At 37.5% G+C, this 22,906-nt stretch overlaps 2 protein-coding genes across 5 annotated transcripts in view; one reads left to right on the top strand and one right to left on the bottom strand.

Annotated features, from left to right (window-relative positions):
* DMAP1 (DNA methyltransferase 1 associated protein 1) overlaps nt 1-22,906 on the top strand; it is a 40,814-nt gene that overhangs the window by 6,508 nt on the left and 11,400 nt on the right. For all 4 annotated transcript variants that reach the window (XM_089100836.1, XM_089100834.1, XM_089100837.1 and 1 more), the window contains exons 2-3: nt 10,269-10,478; nt 21,518-21,684. In XM_089100836.1, the coding sequence (XP_088956962.1) occupies nt 10,277-10,478; nt 21,518-21,684 (369 nt within the window). In that variant the 5' untranslated portion in view covers nt 10,269-10,276. The remainder of the gene's footprint in view (nt 1-10,268; nt 10,479-21,517; nt 21,685-22,906) is intronic.
* LOC148944634 (uncharacterized) lies at nt 193-879 on the bottom strand. The gene has a single exon (XM_089099975.1). It carries the CDS (start codon nt 877-879, stop codon nt 193-195), a length of 687 nt encoding a protein of 228 aa, XP_088956101.1.

Raw genomic sequence — 22,906 nt, 5'->3', positions numbered from 1 at the left:
TAGTAGCACTCACTGAAGAAGTTGTAGTTTTAGTGATAGTAGTAGTGATTTTCTCTCAAATGCATCTGTGTTTTACATTTTATCTCAAGAGACTGTATTTAGATTGGCCCTCTTTTTCTGCTTCTATTATCTTAAATTACCTTGAATCACATTACCCGGCAAAATAAGGAAAAAATTCTGTAGGGTTGCTGGTCAGTGATGATGGGGAGCCATTGGTATGGCAGAGTCCCACTCTGTTTTGCATGGTTTGGTGGACCAGTTCTTATGAACAACCATCTTAAATGCATCAACAGAGGAAGTGGTGACAGCTGCATTGGGAAGACTGTTCCAGGGGGCCTCCACTCTATTGGAGAAATAGTGGTTGCAGAGTCTGCTGTGAGCTCTATTGTGAAGCAGCTTCTTACTATGCCTTTTTGTTCTGGATGATTTGTCAAGTTGGAAAGACTTCTGAGTAGAGGAATCAGCATGCAGTAGCTTGTAAGCCATGATGATATCATGCCTCTGTTGTCTGTAGAAAAGTGTTGGGAGCTGTAGTTTGTTTAGGCCAGATGGATAGTGGAGGTTTTTGCATCCATCAACAGCTTTGATTGCATGTCTTTGAACAGACTCTATTTTCTGTTGGTCACCCTTATTCAGGGGCATGGCAATACACTTCCCAAATTCCAGCAATGGTTGCCAGAGACCCTTGTACAGCTTTGTCATGACTTTAGATGATCTGCTACATACTGTACCCTTAATTATTCCAAGGGTCTGAGATGCTTTGGCAACCGGTGTTTGTGTGTGTTTGTGGAATTTCAATTCTTCATTGATGACTATTCCCAAATCTCTTTCAGCTGCTGAAGAACCAATTGATTGCCTAGAGCCATCCCCTCCACTCATATTGTACTGCCACTTCTCATGCTTTTTTCCGAAATGGACTGTCTTTCATTTCTGAATGTTAAACTCAAACTTCCATTAGCTGGCCCAAAGGGAAAGTGAATCCAGGTCCTCCTGTATAGTGGCTCAATAAGCCCAATAAGCTTTGAATTGTTGGCCCAAGTGCTCATCTTATTTCTTACAGCCCATATGCATCACTAATGAAAATGTTGAAAAGTGTTTTGCCCAAGGTTGTTCCCTGGGGCCTACCACTATCAACTCCAGTATTTTCTGAGAGGAATTCTTGCCCCTTATCCCCATACACTTTAACTCTGCTTTTTTCCTAAGAGGAACTGTATCACTCATTCAACAACCTCAGCCTGTATCCCGGTAGCTAAGAGTTTTGCCTTTTAACGGTGATGGCAAGTTTTGTCAAAAGCCTTTGCAAAGTCTAATAGAATATTATTAGTAGAGATACCCAGGTCTAGCAGTTTGTTCACATTCATATGCATCAATAAGATTTGTCTCAACCAAGCATCCTGATCTGGATCCATGTTGCTATCAGTAAGTAGTTTGTTGTTAATCAGGTGTTTCATAACAGCAGTATTCACAATTCCTCCAAGCATTTTGCTGACTGTTGAGGTAATACTAATGGGTTGGTAATATGCAGCACAGATCCTGCTTCCACCCTTGCAAACAGGTGTAATATTTGCATTTTGCCAGTCTTGAGGGACTTGTTTGGTATCAAGAGACTTCTGGAACAGTTTTGCTAGGGGGAGGGCAAGCTCTGCATGAGCCTCTTTCAAAGTCTGAGGGTGAACCCCATCAGAACCAACTGACTTATTTGTGTTCAAACTTTTGAACCATGATTCCAGATCCAAAGTGTTGACAGTAATAATTTGTATTGGTTTCTGAATATCAAATTCTGGCACCTGTGGCAAGGGGGCATCTCCTGGAGGTGTAAAAACTGACTTGAACTGCTGGTTCAGAGCTACAGCTATATCTCCAGGGTTACTTATGATGCTCCCATTAACTGAGAGTTCCTTTACTGAATTTCTTCTGGGTTTTTAAGTGGAGGCATACTTCCAAAATTTCTTTGGGTTTGTTTTCGACACTGAAGCTAAAGACTCCTCATACTTTTTAGTAACTTCTCTTGTAAGGTAGTGGACTTTGTTTTGTATTTGTTTGAATTTTCATGATTTGCCTGCATTGGGACGTCCTTGTACCTTCTCCAGAACTTCTTTTTCTTTTGGACTGCTTGCTTGATTTCTCATGTGATGAATGAGAGTGTTCTTGGTCTTTGTTTCCAAGTGGTTGTTGGGTGTTTTGCAATTGTTTCACTGAGGCCCTTTTTCATCTCAAGCCAAGTTCCCTCTACCTTATTCTTTATAACAAAAGACCAATCATGGTTAGCTAAATCTTGCCTGACCTTGCTATAGTTTATATACATGTGCTTTCTAAAATTGTTTGTCTGCAGATACATCTTTAGTCGACAAGTTATGGCTACATGGTTACTTATGCCAAAAGGTGGCTCTGGGTCTATACTTTGGATTGCCTCCTCATCTTTGACAAATAGGAGATCCAGGAGAGAAAATTGAACTCTTTCACAGTAGTTTAAAGAATTTTATATCAATAGTTTTCTGAATCACAATTGACAATGTAATCTAATTCAAAGGCAAGCCATATACTAGCCATAAATATCATACTCCATAATTACATATGTACTATTTTTTCAAAAGTACTGTATCTATGTACTCTAATACTGCTAGTGGAGTATAGTATTCAAAGTCTGAAGTATACTGTATATGGCTTATTGCTGATAGTTTATGGATTGAGTTATTCACTCCAATGATATTGGTATAGTGAAAATAATGCATACCAAAATGCATGCTTGATACTCATTGATCACTATGCTACAACTATGAAAAGGTCAGTATACTTTTACTAGCATAGGAAGAAAGGTCAATAACTCAATGATCTATGTCTGGTTTTGATGTCAGAAACTCAATGATCTATGTCTGGTTTTGATGCCAGTAACTCAATGATCCATGTCTGGTTTTGATGTCAGTAACTCAATGATCTATGTCTGGTTTTGATGTGTAATAAATAATTGAGACATAAACTTTTGAAAGTAGAGAAAAAATTATGTCAAGTTAAGTGAATGTTATAGTTACTAGGGGTGGATTGTCACTACTGATAAATCACTAGGGGTGGCGACTAGGCCATGAAAACTGTCAAGTAGCATTGCTACTATGCTACCCCACTTTCTGCCCAGCTGAGCACAACTTGACAGCTTTTCTTTGAGCAAAAGTTGTTTTTATATTTAAAAATGGTATTTTCAGACAAAATCTGCCAACAGATTTCATAACTGCCAAGTAGCATTGCTACTTTGCTAGCCCACTTTTTGCACAGCTGGTCACAAGTAAAGGTTAAGACAGAAAAACAATGAAAAGGGAGAAAGATAAACGAAAACAGGTACAGAACTACAATACATGAATGATCAACACAACACTACATTCCACTAAGTAAGTAGAGTCATCTAAAGATGGTTACTGGCTTCAAACCTTATTATCTAAAGCTTAGAATCTGTTCTATCATTTGAAATATTGATCTTTGGTAACATGGGGTAAGTCCAATACCCCTGCCAAACTTCTCCTGTAGGGGTTAAGTCAGGCATGTCAGGCTTTCCCCAGATGGACTTTTTTAGGTGTAAGACTGACACCCCTCTTATCTATTAAACTAATAACATTAGTTTGTTTTGAAAAATCAGGAAGATGCTCTTGGTCTTCTAGTTTCTAAGAAATGAAAAATTCTCTATCTCACTTACGTTATAATCTGCATAAGTTAACGTAAAGTCAGTTGCCTTTGTTCCTAAATAAATGCCGTCTAAAAAACTTCCAAACCTTCTGAACAGAAGGGGTGCTAACTTTGCCAGAAGTTGATGACGCTATTGCCTACTGGTACTAATATGGAAGAAAATTTGAAAGCCTCCTACAGATACAATGAACTATAGAAAAATTGCAGGTCATTGTCGGACTTTCCCTGATTCACCCTATCCCTGAAAGATAATCATACTTGAAATAGTGCAGCCTATAAAATATATCTCAGGTGAAGGGGCTAAAACGTCAAGAATAACTAGTGTTAGAATAACTGCAAGAATTACTTGACAATATACAGAGATATATATTATTTGGGCTACATATGGGACCATTGGAGGGTGTTTCATTGTAAAAAAAATGAAAATGGTATTTGGAAATAGTGTAAAATAAGGTATATAATTACGCTGTTTTTATTTTATTAAGATGTTTCCTTTACAGGAGCCCCTCTCCTATTGTGTTACTGGAAACATGTTAAAAAAAATTATTACGTCCTAATATGCACAAAAATTGTTCTCAACACATTTTTTAGACATACCCAACTTTTTTTTTCTTAAAATAAAAGAATTTTCCATACGTTAAGTCTTTTCTTCCCATTGTGTTGCTTATTTGCCATTAAATTAATTTGAAGGAAAGAGTCAGTTTATGGAAAATTACCTACAAAACGCGCTAGCAGAGATATCTTCAAAGAGAATGTCTATGCTACAGGCTTCCAAAGTGTTTCAGATACCGTGCACTACCTTGCATGACCATCTTATGAAGAAGACAGAATTCAAAAAACGAGTTTGTGGTGGAGGGAGGAGCCAAGAAATTCCCACTGAAATAGAAAAGGATATGGCTCAGGGTCTCCGAATACTTAAAAAATGGGGCATAGGTCTCAGCAAGCTGAAATTCCTTGACCAAGTCCAAGACTATCTCATCAAGAACAAAGTTCAAACAAGATTTAAGGACAGCCGACCTGCTCATGACTGGTGGGTGGGGTTCAAGTTTCAAACCAAAATTTCACTGTAGAAACCAGAAAGACCAGAAAACAAAAGACTTCTGCAGCAATCTGACCCCTTCATAATGAATGGTTTTTATGAACTGTTGCATGAAACTGCCACAGTGATGAATATTCATGACAAACCCCAGTGCTGGTTAAATTTGGACAAGAAATCTTTCTGCAGGGATCCTGGCAACACGAAAGTTGCTGGAGCCAGAGGCTCACCAGCCACTCGTAGAACAAGTGGTAATGGACGTGAAAATACATACTATCTTGGCTTGTATCAGTGCAAATGGAGAAAAAATTCCACCTTTAATAGTTTTCTCTGCAAAAAATACCTGGACCTTATGGATACCTGTAGATGGAGCTTACCCTGGTGCATCCTACTGATCTACCAAGAAACGGTGGATGACGTCTGATCTCTTTATGAACTGGTTTGAATTCCAATTTTTCCCTCATGTAGAGGGAAAGGTACTCCTCATCTTAGATGAACATGACTCGCATCTTTTTCTCGCTTTTGTCAAACTTGCAGACGAAAATAATGTGACAATCCTCAAGCTACCTCCACATGCATCCGACATGCTTCAACCTCTCGATAAAGTGGTTTTCAAGGGAATGAAAGTTTCTTATGATCAGAATCTCGTGAAATGGCAGAGGGAGCACCCTGACAACATTCTGTCAAAGAAGGATTTTGTATGTCTCTTATCGAAAGTATAAGATAACTATTTTACTCCTAGTCTGTTCAAAAAGTCGTTCAAAGCAACTGGAATTTTCGATCTGAGTGTACCAATGAGAGTCAATCCATCCATAATTGACCAGACCAAAGTTTGAACCTGCCAAGTTGAGACGCTATGCACAAATGAAAAAGGAACAAGAGGAAAAGGCAGGCACATCTAAAGTCACAACCACCGTCAACACTAAACTAGAAAAAATAACCTTTTCTGTTACCTTTAGTCCAAGGAAGTTGTTTGACAACCAGGCAAAATGACAGGGGGAGCAACCTGGCAACATTCTGTCAAAGAAGAATTTTGTATGTCTCTTATCAAAGGTATGGGATACCTATCTGACTCCTAGTCTGATCAAAAGTCGTTCAAAGCAACTGGAATTTTCGATCTGAACGTTCTAATTAGAGTAAACCCATTAGTAATTGACTAGACCAAAGTTTGAACCTGCCAAGTTGAGATGCTATGCACAAATGAAAAAGGAACAAGAGGAAAAGGCAAGCACATCTAAAGTCAGAACCAACATGAACACTGAACTAGAAAAAATTACCTTTTCTGTTACCTTTAGTCCAAGGAAGTTGTTTGACAACCAGTCAAAAACTTTTGAAGAGATTCTTCTTGACTCAATCAAGCGGCCCAAACTATCATCAGTTTCAGGAATAGAAAAACGGAAGAAATATGCAAGAGAGGCAGAAGTGATAACATAAATAATTTCTAAGACCACACTGGCTAATCATGACAAAACGAAACAATAATAAAAAAAGAGAAAAACGAGGATTATACAAGCCAGTGAAACATATGAACTAAAATACAAATATTTTGGTCAAGACCTCCACTTGACCGTCCTCAGTGCAAAATAATAACATCAAAATTACTAATAAAACTCAATTGATACTAGACAAAGAATTTCAAGCCTTTAAAACAAAACACAACTGAAATTTGAAGACCCTCTCCATGTAACGGTGAGAGGGTAACTGAATGAAAAAATACAGTACTGAATAGGAATTCAATTTTTTAATTTATGCAGAGCATTTTTAAAGGCTAAACGCTTTCCGGGTAAAACATCATCAGAGATTAGGTTAGGTTGCAAAATGTGATTTTTTTTAATATTTAAGTAAAAACGATCAGAATTTATTAGTTCATTATAAATGGGGCTTAAATAGGTTTCTCCCGTGTCTCTATTGAGAGCAACCTTTCTCTGATGTTGCCCTAACCTAATCTCTGATGATGTTTTACCCGGAAAGCGTTTAGCCTTAAAAAATACTCTGCATAAATTAAAAAATTGAATTCCTATTCAGTACTGTATTTTTTCATTCAATTACCCTCTCACCGTTACATGGAGAGGGTCTTCAAATTTCAGTTGTGTTTTGTGTTTCAGGTTTGATATTCTTTTTAGAGTCTCAATGGAGTTTTATTAGTAATTTTGATGTTATTATCTTGCACTGAGGACTGTCAAGCGGAGGTCTTGGCCAAAATATTTGCATTTTAGTTCATATGTTTCACTGGCTTGTATAATCCTCGTTTTTCTCTTTTTTTATTATTTTTTCGTTTTGTCGTGATAACATCAAAAGAACATCTAGAAGTGCTTGAGAAGGAATAAAATCTGAAAGCAAAAAGCAAAGGGAAGAAGAAAAGTTCAGATAGGAAGGGTGTGAAATCGAAAAAAAAATCTTCCTAAGAGGAAAGCAAATAGAGATTTGAGTGATAGCGAATCAGACATCCGCCTTGAACTTATGCAAGTGATCATCCTCTAATGAGGATAATCATAGTACTCAAGATACTATTCAAGAAAGTGACAGTGATGGCAAGGAGACACCCAGTAAGCAAAGGATTGTTCCCAAGCTAAATGAGTACTATGCAGTTAGATACAATGCTAGGAATCACGAACAAGTTTGGTCATAGGAAGGGTTCTAGACTTTCCTGACGAGAAAAAGTTAAACTCAAGTTTCTTGACTGCTTAAGTCTTGCTACCTACACATTCAATTGGCCAAAGAAAGACGATATTGATACTCTGGATGACAAATACATTTTTGCAGGGCCAGTAAACTTAGTGGGAACCAGACAATTTTAAATGCCCCAAATCCGTCAGGTTATTTTGTCGTACAAGGCAGTTACTGGTAAGCGTTAGTAGATCGTTGTTTTATGCCCATTCATGTAAGCTACAACATATACGAGTCACTTTTTGTATCTGAAGTCAAAGCATAATTTGTGTGATATCTTTTTCTTTTTTAAAATACAAGCAATCATTTACATTCAGTGATTCGTGCACCTCGGCTAAAATTCTTGTAACGTTTACCTGTTGGGTAATACCGACACTGTCGGAGCTACCCCACAGCAGCAGAAAAAAGTATGTTCTGGCCTTTTGATGCCAGTCAGTTTGACATAAAAATTGTTTGCTTGTGGACTTATAGTGATTCCTCGATACCCTTTAAGATGGTGAAACCATATTATTTTTGACATATTTTGAAAAAAGCTAGTAGGGTATGTTGCACTTCCCCCAAAGCTGGGGTAAGTCCAACATAGCAGACTGCACCAACTTTGAGACCTGGTGAGGGGTTACAAGCACGGTATATGGGACAATCAGAAAGTGAATAATGTGGGAAACTGCTTTAAAAAAAGGTTAATATAAGATGATATGAGATACTCATAAAAAAAAATCTTGAGAGCCAATTTAACAGAAAAAAAAATATATTATGGTGTCAAACTTTCCCCGATTCACCCTAATAAAATCATTATTATATGAATATTACTTATAAATATAGAAGAGACAAGATTTCTTTTTGGATGATTATCTATTATTTCAAAAGAAAATAGGCCTAACACTAAATGAGCTCTTTTTCTTCAAATATTGTTCTACAAAAGTCAAACTTTGATTTAAAAGTTTAGTTTGAGAGGGTGGTAGCCTCTCATTAGGGTAGCCTTTGGTATGGTATTTAAAAAAAGACAAAGATCAAATACAAAATGTTTTTTTAAATGAAAGCAAAGAACAACATTAAAATTAAATGAACCAAAAATATTCCATGATGGGGCTGTCCCCTCTTCAACTCCCCCACTCTTTATGCCAAACTTTAATAGTGCTATGCCAAAAGGATGTATGAGCACAGCAAATATTCAGCTAATTGATTTTTAAAGCGTTCAAACTGAAAATTGTTTTGTATAAAGCTAGTGTACATATAAAAATCCCCATTCTTGAGTTTGTGAAAAGTATTTTTTATTCCATTCCAATTGTTCTTGTGCCTGAACAGTCTTTCTTAAAGCATTGGGTACAAAGTAAAAGTTTAGAATAAAGAACGTTGATCAACGCAGGAGTACCCCCCCCCCCCCTACACATACAGAAAAAATTTTCTTACTTTATTTTTTTTTCTTTTATTCGGATTTTTTTTTTTATTTATTGGCATTAAAAACCTTCTTTTGAGGAGGAACAAAAACAATACAAACCCCCAAAATAAGCAAACTTATAGCCTAAGGCTATATCCATTCCTGTTAGAGCGGGGGGGGGGGGTAATGTCCATCTGTAATGGTAGCAATTAGTATAAGATAATATGCCTATGGCTGACAAGGGAACTATCTTATCAGTATTGTACATGCCTAAGCATCTTTTTTGGCAGTATTGTTAATTTACAGAGGACCTGTAAAAATATGTTTATTTTCCTCCATTTTAGATTTGCGTTTCAGTGTTTGAAGAAAATACTGAAATGAAAGTTTAGGATTTTCTTAGTCTAGAATTCTGGTATATTGATACCATCTGCTTTAGGGCAACTAAAATTTTATGTGAGATTTCAAAAAGTAAGTTTTCAAATTCCTCATTGCATGAACTTCGAAATCCTAGATATTTCTTGGATTTTAGTTGACTGTAAGTTAGCCCGTTTTAAGTCACAAGCATATTTTTTAATGCCTGGTAACTGGGGAATTATGGTTTATTAAATTATCTTTAACTGTTTTTTTTTTTCAAAACCATAAGTCAAAGAAACGCTGACTCAAAAGCTAAGAAAAAACTTATCTTTTTCTAATATTAAGACAGGTATAGGCATGTCTTCTATGCAGTTTTTAATCTAAGAAATAGGAAAGGAGTAAAGATAGGCACTTGAAAAGATGTTCCTAGGCATAACTTAGGCTACGAATTCATTTCTGAAAGTCTTATTCCCCTAACAAAACTTTTCCAGAATAACAAAAAGGGTCATGTATAATCTTAGCCAATACATTATTCAAATATACAATTTGCTACTGCTGCCTGCAATCCAGAGCCCCCCCCCCTTCCCACTTCCCAGTTGGGGATACAACAGTTGAAAAGATGTTCCTAGGCATAACTTAGGCTCTGAGTTCATTTCTGAAAGTCTTATTCTCCTAACAAAACTATTTTCCAGAATAACAAAAAGGGTCATCTATAATCTTAGCCAATACATTATTCAAATATACAATTTGCTACTGCTGCCTGCAACCCAGAGCTTGATTTTCTCCCTAACTTGATTTGTCTACCCTCATGAATATTTGAGCTATTACCCAGAACCTGGTTTACTCTGCCTATGTCCCTCTAGAAATGTTTTACCATAGAAGGAAATTACAATAGTATGAATATAGAAAAGTAAGATTTTTAGCAAGAATAAACTATTATTCTTGCCAAACATTGATTTGTTATATGTTGTTCTTTTATTTTATTTGACTGATTCAGAATATACTGGCAGGTAGCTAGCCCTTGTCTTCATTTATGATTTTTCTTGTGTATTTTTGTCTGGAACTTTCTATTTAATGAGAAAAGGTGTTTGGGTTGTAGTTAATGGCCATGTTTCTAAGTGTCTTAGCTTATCCCTACTATGAAGGTTTTTCTTTTACTAGATTAGAAAATGACTGATGTATTGGACATCCTTGAGATTGACCGTCCTTCTGAAGAGGTAACAAAGCAAACAATTTTTGGAAAGCCAAAGAAAGTAGTAAAGAAGCATGAATCAATCAAAAAGCCAGAAGGAATGGCCAGAGAGCTTTTCAACTTGATTTTGAATGATGTCAATGCTGCTGAGACCACACCTCTTTTTCCTACAGAGCCAGGTAAGATAAGGTATAAAAGGTTACATTTAACAGAAACTATTCTGTTGCCGGGAGTTAGTACCTGCTTTCGTGTTGAATCAGGAGTTAAACAGGGTGGCGTTCTGTCCCGTTTATATGGATCATTTTGATAGTCTTTGTCCTGAGAAATACAGCATAGGATAAGGGAGAGCATGGCTGGGAAAGTAAAACTCAAAGATTTAGGTTCTGCTGATGATTTGAGAGTAATAGATGAAAATGTTAGCAAAATGAATGATGTTTTGGAGGTTTTGAGAGTCCAGGGTACAAGAATAGGTTAAAAAATTAATGTTAAGACGACCAATCTACTGAGAGTAGGAGTAAATAAAAGTTAGAAGTGAAGAGGTTGGGTAACAAGAAGATCAATAAATTGGATAGCTTCACTTACCTGGGTAGTATTATTAGTAAAGATGGCCGATGCAGTGAAATGTTAAAAGTAGAATAGCCTAAGCCGATGTTTTTTTTCACAGTTGAAAAAAGTTTGGAAGAATAGGTTAGGTAAGTCTGCAAACCAAGATTAGAATACTAGAAACTACAGTGATGGCAATAGTCAAGTATGTTTCTAAAACGTGGGTGCTTCAGAAGACGGAAGAGGATATTTTCCATAGAAATTGTCTACAGATTGTTTCGGGTAGTTGTCTGACTGACAATATTTCAAACAATAATATACCGATATTAATATACCAACGAAGGATTATTTATTATTTTCACTACAGTTTGCCCTTACTAACACTGTGAGCTCCTCCGAGAAAGGGGTTAAGCGACCCTCAACTGTAATCAGCACGGTGAATCTCGCCCCTACCAAGAAAATGAAAGTGCGGTGGAAAGTGATCAAGGACAAAAAGAGAAACATTATCAAAACAATTCGCTTAAACGACACAGGAAATGATTCTATTCCGGTTTTTACGGCTATTAAATAAAAAAAAACAAGTGTTTTAAACTGAAAGTAAGGAGCGACATTAAAACCTAAAACGAACAGAAATTATGCCGTATATGAAAAGGGCTGTCCCCTCCTCAACGCCTCACTCTTTAAGCTAAAGTTTTTTTTATTGTTTAAAAAAATAAAGTTGTGAGACAGAGTCAAACTTTAGCGTAAAGAGCGGGGCGTTGAGGAGGGGACGGCCCCTTTCATATACGGAACAATTTCTGTTCATTTTAAGTTTTAATGTCGCTCCTTACTTTCAGTTTAAAACACTTGTTTTTTTATTTAATTTTTGATCGTTTTTTAGTTAATGCAGCTTTTATTTTGGCTCACCGTCATTGAATAAGTCAACTAAATTTGCATAAAATTTTTACTTTTCTTTTGCTAAATGGATGTCTCTAAATTTGGTTAGGACGTTATTTACAAATTAACTTACGTAACGAACTTCTATATTCGTATATTTTTCTTCTGGCTAAAAATGCAGAATCTCAGTTTTTTGCAGATATGAGCTTGAAACCAATGTAATGCATTTCCTGATAGGCAAATCTTACGCTGTGATTTTCATTAAAATTCCTTCACTTGTTAGTGACGTTTCCTCCCTCCTTAAAAAATCAAGTAAATTTTCTCAGGCTCATAGCCTTTGATGAGTAATACTAAACTAAAAAAAATTTATATATTTAGAATCAGCATTATGAACACATTCTTTTGATACATTTATTGACATCAAAATTCTGTTTTTAAAAGTTTCGATTACTATTGAGCCGTATCGCTTGTTTTTTTGTTGTTTTTTTTTTTTATTACGTATATGTTATTACGTATATGGGGGGTTCTCCCCTTAGTCAATACCACGCTCTTTGCGTTAAAAGTTAAAGAAAATTTTGATTCACAAACTTCTGAATGACAAAGGCCGTTTAATTAGAATAGGTAGCTCTTTTGAAAGCACTAAAAAAAACTGTAGCGTAAAGAGTGAGGTATTGACTTGGGGGAGAACCCCCTCATATACGTAATGATTTCTGTTCGTTTTAAGTTCTAACGTTGCTTCCTACTTTCAGTTGAAAATACATGTTTTTTTAATTTAATTTCTGATCTTTTTTTAAATAATGCTTGGAAATCCGGCGCCCCCTTCATAGAAATGTCCCTTACCCCAAAGAAACATCCTCCACGGAAATATTATCCAGAGTAACCCCGTCCTCCAGCCCCCCCCCCCTACAGAAAAAAATCCTTCCTGAAAATGTCTGTATACTTCCCAATAACCAATAAATAATGCTGGAAAGTCTGGCGCCCCTTCATAGCAATTTCCCCTCCCCCTTGAAAACTTCCTTCATGGACAGATCCTCCAAGATAACCACCGACCTACCCAGCCCCCACTATCAGAAAAAACCCCTCCTGAAAACTTCTGTATACTTCCCAATAACCAATACTATATGTTAACGTTGGGTAAAGTTCATTACTTTCAGTCCCCCCCCCGGGGAATTTGGGGTATCAATTTATCGTAAAATACATAGTTATAGTAGTTTTGACCATGTCGAACAAAATGGTTATCTCAAAATTTTGATCGGGTGACCTTGGGAAAAAAATGAGCGTGGGAGGGGGCCTAGTTGCCCTCAATTTTTTTCGGTCGCTTAAAAAGGGCACTAGAACTTTTAATTTCCGTTCCAATGAGCCCTCCCACGATATTCTAGGACCACTGGGTCAATACGATCACCCCTGGGAAAAAAAAAATTATAAATAAACACGCATCCGTGATCTTTCTTCTGGCAAAAAATGGAAAATTCCACTTTTTGTAGATATAAGCTTGATAACTCCTAGGGGAGGTTTTCTGAGACGCTGAATTTGATGGTGTTATTTATACCGAGGTTATATAATGTGATGATGGTCTTTTTCCTTATTATCTAAAATAAGCCACAACTTCTCAGGCGCGTAACTTTTAATGAGCCTCTCTAAACTTGATGAAAGTTATATATTTGAAATCAGCATTGAAATTTGATTCTTTTGTTGTATCTATTGGTATCAAAAACCCATTGGTTTCTCAGGCGCGTAACTTTTGATAGGTAAAATTAAACTTGATGAAACTTATATATTTGAAATCAGAATTAAAATCTGATTCTTTTGATGTATCTATTGGTATAAAAATTCCGTTTTTTAGAGTTTCGGTTACTATTGAGGCGTGTCGCTCCTTACTTACAGTTCGTTACCACGAACTGTTTGATAATGAGAGGAAGGTTTAGGTGGTTGGGATACGTTCTGTGGATGAAGGATGACAGATTGTCCTTATTGGCCATCAATCTAGGGCCAAAAGAAAAGTAGGTCATCCCTAACTGGAGTGGGTAAAGGTCATAAGAAAGGATTTAAAGGAATTGGAACTTATTGGGAGAGTGTGAAGAAGGAAGCTTTAATAGAGTGGAATGGAAGAGGAGCGTGCCCTGTTTTGTTGGCCTCCGGGGGTTTGGGGCTGCAGTGAGTTGTTATTATTAGTAGTTGTAATAATCAATTATGAGAAATATTGATTTTTACTTGAGCAAATTTCTCAGTGTTTTTCAACTTAGATTTTGATTCTGGTATTTTTTAGTTTAGTTAGTTATTTCTTTTGTGCTATTATGAGCATGGAAAGATGATTTTATTGCCTGCCTGCAAATTTACTAAGTCTAGTGGTTGCCAAAAATGTAAAATAAAAGGATGAATTGTAGTTGTTTCAAGAAAATATAATGCTTTTTCCGATTAAAAAAATTATGTCAACAACCAAATTGTATGCGATATTTTTTCTACAAAATAGACTTTAATGCTACATGCTTAATTGCAATACTTTTTTTTATTGCATGATTAACAGTAATTTCAGTACTTGTAGAAGTGTGCCCATACTTGTTTTTGTTTGTTAGACTTACTTGACTTAAGGCTCCTGCCGAGGGTTCGGCGTAGAGAACGATGAGACTAGGCGCCTCCAGGTTGACCTATCGCTTGCCAGGATTGCAGCTTCTTCCACCGGGATGTGGGCTTGGGTGAGGAATTCATTGGCTTTGTCCTTCCACCTAGTGGGTGGGCGTCCTCTGGGTCGTTTCCGTCCGTGTAGGGTGGGATCGAAGTCAAATGCGACCCGTGCTGGGGCGTCGCGTGGCATGCGAAGGAGGTGGCCGTGCCACCGAACAGTGCACTGGGCGAGCTGCGTCGAGAAAGGAGTTTGAGCCGTACGTGATAGGAGAATCTGGTTGCTAACGAAGTCAGTCCAGTGAAGTCTTTCGATTCTTCGGAGATGTTTCGTCTGAGCGACATAGACGGCGCTGAGGATCGATTTGGCAGCTGGCCATGTATCCGCTCCATACAGCAGGACGGTGCTGACTGACGCATTGTAAATGCGCATTTTGGTAAAGCGGCTTACGTTTGGCTTTCGCCAGATGCTGCTAAGCCTCCCAACAAGTGCTGAAGCTTTGGCAATTCGAGATGTAAGCTCTTTTGTGATCAAGCCTTCATTCGACAGAATAGATCCCAGGTAAGTGAAGTCTTCAGCCACATCTACTCGGTTGCTTCCGATGTTGACTTCCTTTACAGTAGAACGGGACGTGGGGGGCTCAAGGAGCATAACTTTGGTTTTCTGCCAGTTGATCTTCAGTCCAACTTTCGAGGGTTCTTCTGAAAGCACCTGGAGAGCTTTGGTCATCTTATCGACGGTGCTCGCAACTAGCGCTATGTCGTCGGCGAAGTCAGCATCAGAGAGTACCCGGTCTCCGAACTGAAGACCGAATTGAAGGCGATTCATCGTGCTGGCCATAACATGGTCTATAACGACATTCCAAAAAAGTCTTTGACTTTTTTTGGCCTGTTATTGTCTGCTGCGGTTAGTTTTTATAGTATAAACTTAACCAAACTGATCACTCTTGGAATGTCACATTTCAACCAATTTTAAAGGCCCTGTTTTACTAGACTTGATCAACAATGGGTGAAATTACACTAAGATACCCAAAATGATTGTTTGTTAGGTTACACATAAAATGTTTAGCAAATGCTAGATAGCTATGAAGCTGGACCGAACAGGTCAGTTTTGTTTGGAAATGCTTATTTCAACCAATTCCAAATTCTCCCCTTTTTGTTACTAGATCTGAACAGTGGGTAAATTTTATTTTATTATTTATCCTTTTAGGTATTATTTTTCATTTTATTTATCAATTTGTTTTATTTTTTTAATAGTTATTTATTTTTATTTATTAAATTATTATCTTAACAAGCTATAAAAGCTATTTCTTAATGTGAAAGCAGAAGTAGTTTCTCCTCTTGCTACCATTCCAAGAGTGATTTCCTTACAATTATTTTCAGAATTACTCCTCAATATTTAAACTTGTAGCTGTAACGGAACTTTTGATCTTTGAGTTAAAAATATTGATCTGATGGAGATTGGCCTGCAAGTCACATAAGTGAAAACACAATCTTGTTTTCAGTTCCCCTCAGGTTTTTTTTAGAAAATCATCAATGTTGGGCCTGCCGTCAATTCTAGTTCTTTTGGTAAATTACCTTGTTCTGCTCTAGCTAGGGTATTGAGGCCGCAAAAATACTTAGGGTTTCATCTTTGAAAAGAAATCTGGCGATGTTGTATGAGTTGCTAGCTGGAGTAAAAGGCCGATTTTATGTAACAATTATGAACAGGTTTTTTAGTACTTTCTTGACCCCATGCTATCTTCTTTATCCTGCTTTGGATTTTGTTCATGTGTTTTGAATGTGTTCTAATCAATCTTTGTTCTTTGATTTCTGCAAGTATTATATTCAATTTTGCTAATGTTGACTTAAAGGCTATTTGAAACTCATAGATTATTTGAATTACCTTTATTCTGCCCTAGGATGGATGTATGATAGACTCTCCACCAACAAGTCAAATGACAATATTTTTATACAATTTTGAAAAAGGCTAATGCCAGCTTTGTCTCTCACTCAGAATATCTCTGTGGGCTTTTTCCAATTAATTAAAAAAACTTTTTCCACAAAATACGTTTTTCAACGAAAAGTAAAGAACTCCATTTAACAAGAAATGAGCAAAAATAAAATAAAATAATCTACCAAGTGTGAAACTACCACAAATCAGCATCGATAAATAAATGAAACCCAAAAAAAAGAGAAATTACAATAATTAACCAAGTCAAACTCCAAACGAGCAGAAATTTACATAAGTTGGGCGCAAAACCCCTATGCCTTCCCAAGGCCAGAACAAAATTTGCACTTTACTGAAAAAAATACAAATGAATGTGCATTGTCAGTTTAATATACATATATTGATATTTAGTAATCAAAATGTTAATATAATAATAATATTGGGTGAGGAATAATATTAACATTTTAGTCACTAAATTTCAGTATATGAATATTAAACTGACAATGCTTTTTCATTTGTATTTTTCAGTAAAGTGAAAATTTTGTTCTGGGCTTGGGAAGGCATAGGGGTTTTGCGCCCAACTTATGTTAATTACCCAATAACTCCATAACTTTTATAACCCTCCAATAGCTTTTGACTATTAAAAAGGGCACTAGCCCTTTGAATTTCCAAACGAATGAGCCTTTTTTGAAGTTTCTACGACAACACCTACAAAAAAAACGTATATGCCCCCAGGGCATAACTTAAAACCCTTGCCCTGAGGGTTGTAGGGGAGTGTCCTCCTCAAAAACATATTTTCTATTTGTAAATCAACTACGCTGAACAAAATGGGTATCTCAAAATTTTGATTGGATGTGTTTCGAGAAATGGTGGGCGTTGAAGGGGTGTTAGTTGCCTTTCAGTCACTTCCGACTGTTAAAAAGGGCACAAGCCACTCAAATTTCCAATTGAATGAGCCCTTTTCAAAGTTTCTGCAACAACTTCTTCGATACGAAGTGCCCTGCTTTAAAGGTTAAAATTAATAAACAATACATTGTGCCAACATCGTTCTTATATGCCCCCAGAAGTTTCGAAGTTTCTACGACAGTTCCTTTTGAAGTTTCTACGACAACGCTTTCAATAAAAACTTTATATGTCCCCAGGGCATAACTTACAACCCTTGCCCTAAGGGCTGTGAGGGGGAGGGGTTGTCATCCTTAAAGACTTAATTACCGAAACTTACCACAATGTTGAATAAAATGGCTATCTAAAAATTTTGATTGGATTTGTTTGGGGAAAAGTTGGGCGTGAGAGGGGGGTTAGTTGCCCTTAAATCACTTTCGACTATTAAGAAGGGTACTATCCCTTTGAATTTCCTATCGAATGAGCTCTTTTTCAAGTTTCTACGACAAAGATTTCAATAAAAACCTTATATGCCCCATAATTTATAATCCTTGCCCTGAGGGTTGTGGGGAGTGTCCTCCTCAAAAATAAGTTTTCTATCTGGAAATCCACTACGCTGAACAAAATGGCTATCTCAAAATTTTTATTGGATGTGTTTGGGGGAATGATGGGTGTGGGAGGGGGGGCTAGTTGCCCACCAATCACTGTCGACTATTAAAAAGGGCACTAGCCCTTTGAATTTCCAATCGAATGAGTTTTTTTTAAGTTTCCACGACAAAGCCTTCTTTCAAAACCTTATATGTCCCCAGGGCATAACTTAAAACCCTTGCCCCGAGGGCTGTGGGGGAATGTCCTCCTCAAAAATATATTTTATATCTGGAAACCAACTAGCCTACGCTGAACAAAATGGCTATCTCAAAATTTTGATTGGTTGTGTTTGTGGAAATGATGGGCGTGGGGGGGGGGCTAGTTGCCACCCGATCAATTTCGAATATTAAAAAGGGCACAAGCCCTTTGAATTTCCAATCGAATGAGCATTTTTTGAAGTTCTTACGACAACGCCTTATATAAAAACCTTATATGCACCAAGGGCATAACCTAAAACCCTTGCCCTGAGGGTTCCGGGAGAGTGTCCTCCTCAAAAACATATTTTCTATGTGTAAATCAACTACACTGAACAAAATGGCTATCTCAAAATTTTGATTGGATGTGTTTGGGGAAATGATGGGCGTGGGAGGCGGGGGGGGGTCTAGTTGCCCTCCAATCACTTTCTATTATTAAAAAGGGTACTAGCCGTTTGAATTTCCAATCGATGAGCCTGTTTTGAAGTTTCTACGACAACGCCTTCTTTAAAAACCTTATATGCCCCCAGGGCATAACTTAAAACCCTTTGCCCTGAGGGCTGTGTGGGAATGTCCTCCTCAAAAATATATTTTCTACTTGGAAATCAACTATGCTGAACAAAATGGCAATCTCAAAATTTTGATTGGATGTGTTTGGGGGAATGATGGGCGTGGGGGGGGGGCTATTTGCCCTTCAATCACTTTCTACTATTAAAAAGGGCACTAGCCACTCCAATTTCCAATCGAATGAGCCCTTTTCGAAGTTTCTACGACAACTCCCTCGATATGAAGTGCCCGGGTATGGAGAAAAAAAACACATTGTACCCACATCGTTCTTTATAGTTGTGGGGGGGCTAGTTGCCGTCCAATCACTTTCGACTATTAAAAAGGGTACTAGTCCTTTGAATTTCCAATCGAATGAGCCTTTCTTGAAGTTTCTACGACAACACCTTCTATAAAAACCTTATATGCCCTCAGGGCATAACTTAAAACCCTTGCCCTGAGGGCTGTAGGGAAGTGTCCTCCTCAAAAACATATTTTCTGTCTGGAAATCAACTTCGCTGAACAAAATGGCTATCTCAAAATTTTGATTTGATGTGTTTGGGAGAATGATGGGCGCGGGGGGGGGGCCTAGTTACCCTTCAATCACTTTAGACTATTAAAACGGGCACTAGCCCTTTGAATTTCCAATCGAATGAGCCCTTTTTGAAGTTTCTACGACAACGCCTTCTTTAAAAACCTTATATGCCCCCAGGGCAAAACTTAAAACCCTTGCCCCGAGGGTTGTGGGGAAATGTCCTCCTCAAAAATATATTTTCTACCTGGAAATCCACTACGCTGAACAAAATAGCTATCTGAAACTTTTGATTGGATGTGTTTGGGGAAATGATGGACGTGGGGGGGGGGGGGGCAATTCGCCATTCAATAAATTTCGACTATTATAAAGGGTACTAGCATTTCCAATTTCCAATCGAATGAGCCCTTTTCGAAGTTTCTACGACAACTCCCTCGATATGAAGTGCCCGGGTATGGAGAAAAAAAAACACATTGTGCCCACATCGTTCTTTATAGTTGGAGGGGGGGGGTGAGTTGCCCTCTAATCAGTTTTGACTATTAAAGAGGGTACTATCCTTTTTAATTTCCAATCGAATGTGCCTTTCTTGAAGTTTCTACGACAACACCTTCTATGAAAACCTTATGCCTCAGGGCATAACTTACAACCCTTGCCCTGAGGGTTGTAGGAGTATCCTCCTCAAAAACATATTTTATATCTGGAAATCAACTACGCTGAACAAAATGGCTATCTCAAAATTTCGATTGGATGTGTTTGGGGGAATGATGGGCGCGGGGAGGGGGCCTAGCTGCCCTCCAATCACTTTCTACTATTAAAACGGGCACTAGCCGTTTGAATTTCCAATCGAACGAGCCTTTTTTGAAGTTTTTACGACAACGCCTTCTACAAAAACCTTATATGCCCCCCGGGCATAACTTAAAACCCGTGCCCCGAGGGTTGTGGGGGAGTGTCCTCCTCAAAAAGATATTTTCTATTTGGAAATCAACTACGCTGAACAAAATGGCTATCTCAAAATTTTGATTGGAAGTGTTTGGGGGAATGATGGGCGTGGGGGGGCTAGTTGCCCTCCAATCACTTTCGACTATCAAAAAGGGCACTAGCCCTTTGAATTTCCAATCGAATGAGCCTTTTTTGAAGTTTCTACGACAACACCTTCAATAAAAACCTTTTATGCCCCCAAGGCATAACTTAAAACCCTTGCCCCGAGGGTTGTGGGGGAGTGTCCTCCTCAAAAAGATATTTTCTATCTGGAAATCAACTACACTGAACAAAATGGCTATCTCAAAATCTTGATTGGATGTGTTCGGGGTAATGATGGGCTTGGGGGGGGGGGGGGCTAGTTGCCCTCCAATCACTTTTGACTATTAAAAAGGACACTAGTCGCTCCAATTTGCAATCGAATGAGCCCTTTTCGAAGTTTCTACGACAACTCCTTCGATACGAAGTGCCCGGGTATGGAGAAAAAAACAAAAAACAAAAAAACAACACATTGTGCCCACATCGTTCTTTACTTAGGCAGCGCTAGCGCGCTGCCTATGATTAGCCATAGCTTGATAGCTACTTGATTTTAATTACAAAATCAGACTTTGGTTGCTGAAATAAAAGGTTTAACTTTCCCATTTTTATAGTTGCACAACTCCCAGTAAAGAAAACCAAAAATTACGAATTCTACATCTGTGTAGTGTTTAATTCGAACTTCGTAAAACTTCGAGAATGTCTGGAGTTTTTAGCGTCTTGGTTATGAACCAGCTAGTGGGTAGACTTTGTAAGCTTCTTGAAAATATTACAAACGTTGTACTTAATTGTGTAGTCAAAGAAGTGAAGCTGTGTATTTAAGCTGTTGTTAAATGTAGTTAAGTAATTCTTATGAGTCTTCTTATGATTAGTATTTTGACTTGCTTTTATTTTTCTTCACTGCAATCTCTTATTGTATTACATTCTGTACAGGGAGCTGAAATTAATAATTGTTGGTCTTATAATATATACCAGTTTTGTCATTATTACCTAAAACCTTTTATTTTTTCCCCATTTAACTTCTGATTTTTGCATTTCAATCAGAACTGGGATTTTTTATAATAGTATATGAAACTACTACTACTACTAAAAACTCACTGCAGCACCAGGCCGCCTGAGTCCAACACAGCCAAGCATGGTAATCTTCCATACTAACCTATTCAAAGCCTCCCCCTTTACATCCCCCCCAAGAAGTTCCCTTTTCCTTTAAATCTTTCCTTACGACCTCCTCCTACCCCATTTGGGAACAACTCACTTTTCGTTTGGCACAAGACAGTTGGCCAACAAGGCAATATGCCATGCTTCATCCGCAGAATGTGTCTTACTCATCTCAACCGTTCTCTCATTTACAGCCATAGAAAGTGCATATTGCCCTCTCATTGTAGCAGTAATAGCATATAGATCTGCAAAATATCTCATGTCTTTTTCTTATATCAGTTCATCAGGGTTATCGCCATCCAAAAGCAAAACTTGGTATAAGAAAAGTTCGTGCCTGGAAATGGACGGGTTTTACCAATCCCGGAAGAACAGATGATGCCACGTTCTATCACTGGAGGAGGGCAACTGAAGAAGGTCAAGATTATGCGTTCGCTAAATTCAATAAAGTAAGTTAAACTACGGTCCATCATACCGGGAAATAAAAAAGGGGAGGGGATAATATAGGTCCAAGAACCTATTGCCACACAAATTTTGGATTGTGCGCTCAAATGCGTGAAACGTAGATATCAAACACTAAAAATGTTAGGTGTGTTTTTGTGATGCGTTTGGTAATGAGACCAAATCTCTTATGTTAATCTCTTATGTTAAGTGATGGATGTATTGTTATTTTGGTGTATTAAGATCGTAGTTAATATTATGAAGAAAAAAGTTGTTTTTTTTCCTATTAATAGGTTATGATTGCCAAGGTTAAAGGCGCTTTTATATGAATTAGGTCTATTGTAGTTATTCTGCTACAACCATCTGCGCAATTTTGTCCTTGCTGAATATAATATAAGCGCAGATCGTTTGATATTCTACTTTGTGGGAGGGGTGCCACATCGTATAAAATTCTTTAGAGTCTAGATAATTGGTTGTCTCATAGCTTCTTACGTTTATACGAGAAATCCATAGTAACGATTGGATTGGAAAATTCAGTTTTTTTCGTTTTGTGGTTTAATGAAAATACATAAAAATTTGTTTTTCAAGATCTGGGGCGGATAATTCTTTTTTTTTTTTTTTTTTTGACTTTTCACAATAACACCAAATTAGAGTCCTTTCCAAACTCTAGAGGGAGAGGTGGAATAAAATATAGAGGGTTATTGCTCAGTAAATCGAACATAAGATCGTTTAAATTTTTTTATGAATAAAATTTAGTGAATGTCAGGATGTTGTGTTTAGTGAATGTTAAATGTTTAGTGGATGTTTCGTAGTTTAAATGTTTTTAAATGTTTAATTAAAAAACGGATTTAAATGTTTAGTGAAAAGGAATGCTAATAGTCTTATTGATAGTAATGTTTTGGGGAAACCCATGTCCTAGAGTTAGGAAACATGAAATTAGGCTTAGAATTGAAATGAGGCTTAGAATGTTGAATTGTATTTATTCAGGTTGGAAGGATTGGGTATCTAGTCAGGGAGTAGAACTTTTTTTTTAGGCTGGGCAAGTGCTAATAATATATTCTAGTTATCCTGTGGCGGAGCTGTGAGTTTGATCCCTGTTTGGCAATACGAGATCCAGTGTTCTCACGTGTATCTACGGGATACGAGAACTCAGGTGCAGCAACACACTGCCGGGCCAACGCAAGGGCCGTAGAAGCGTCGTTAACTCAATATATGCACACACACTAGTTG

This window comes from Artemia sp. Qi Xiang Cuo, chromosome 14, assembly GCF_049724085.1.
Source record: "Artemia sp. Qi Xiang Cuo chromosome 14, ASM4972408v1, whole genome shotgun sequence".
NCBI classification, from domain to species: Eukaryota; Metazoa; Arthropoda; class Branchiopoda; order Anostraca; family Artemiidae; genus Artemia; species Artemia sp. Qi Xiang Cuo.
The sequence above is the reverse complement of the archived record's forward strand: the minus strand, read 5'-3'. Positions and strand labels throughout refer to the sequence as shown.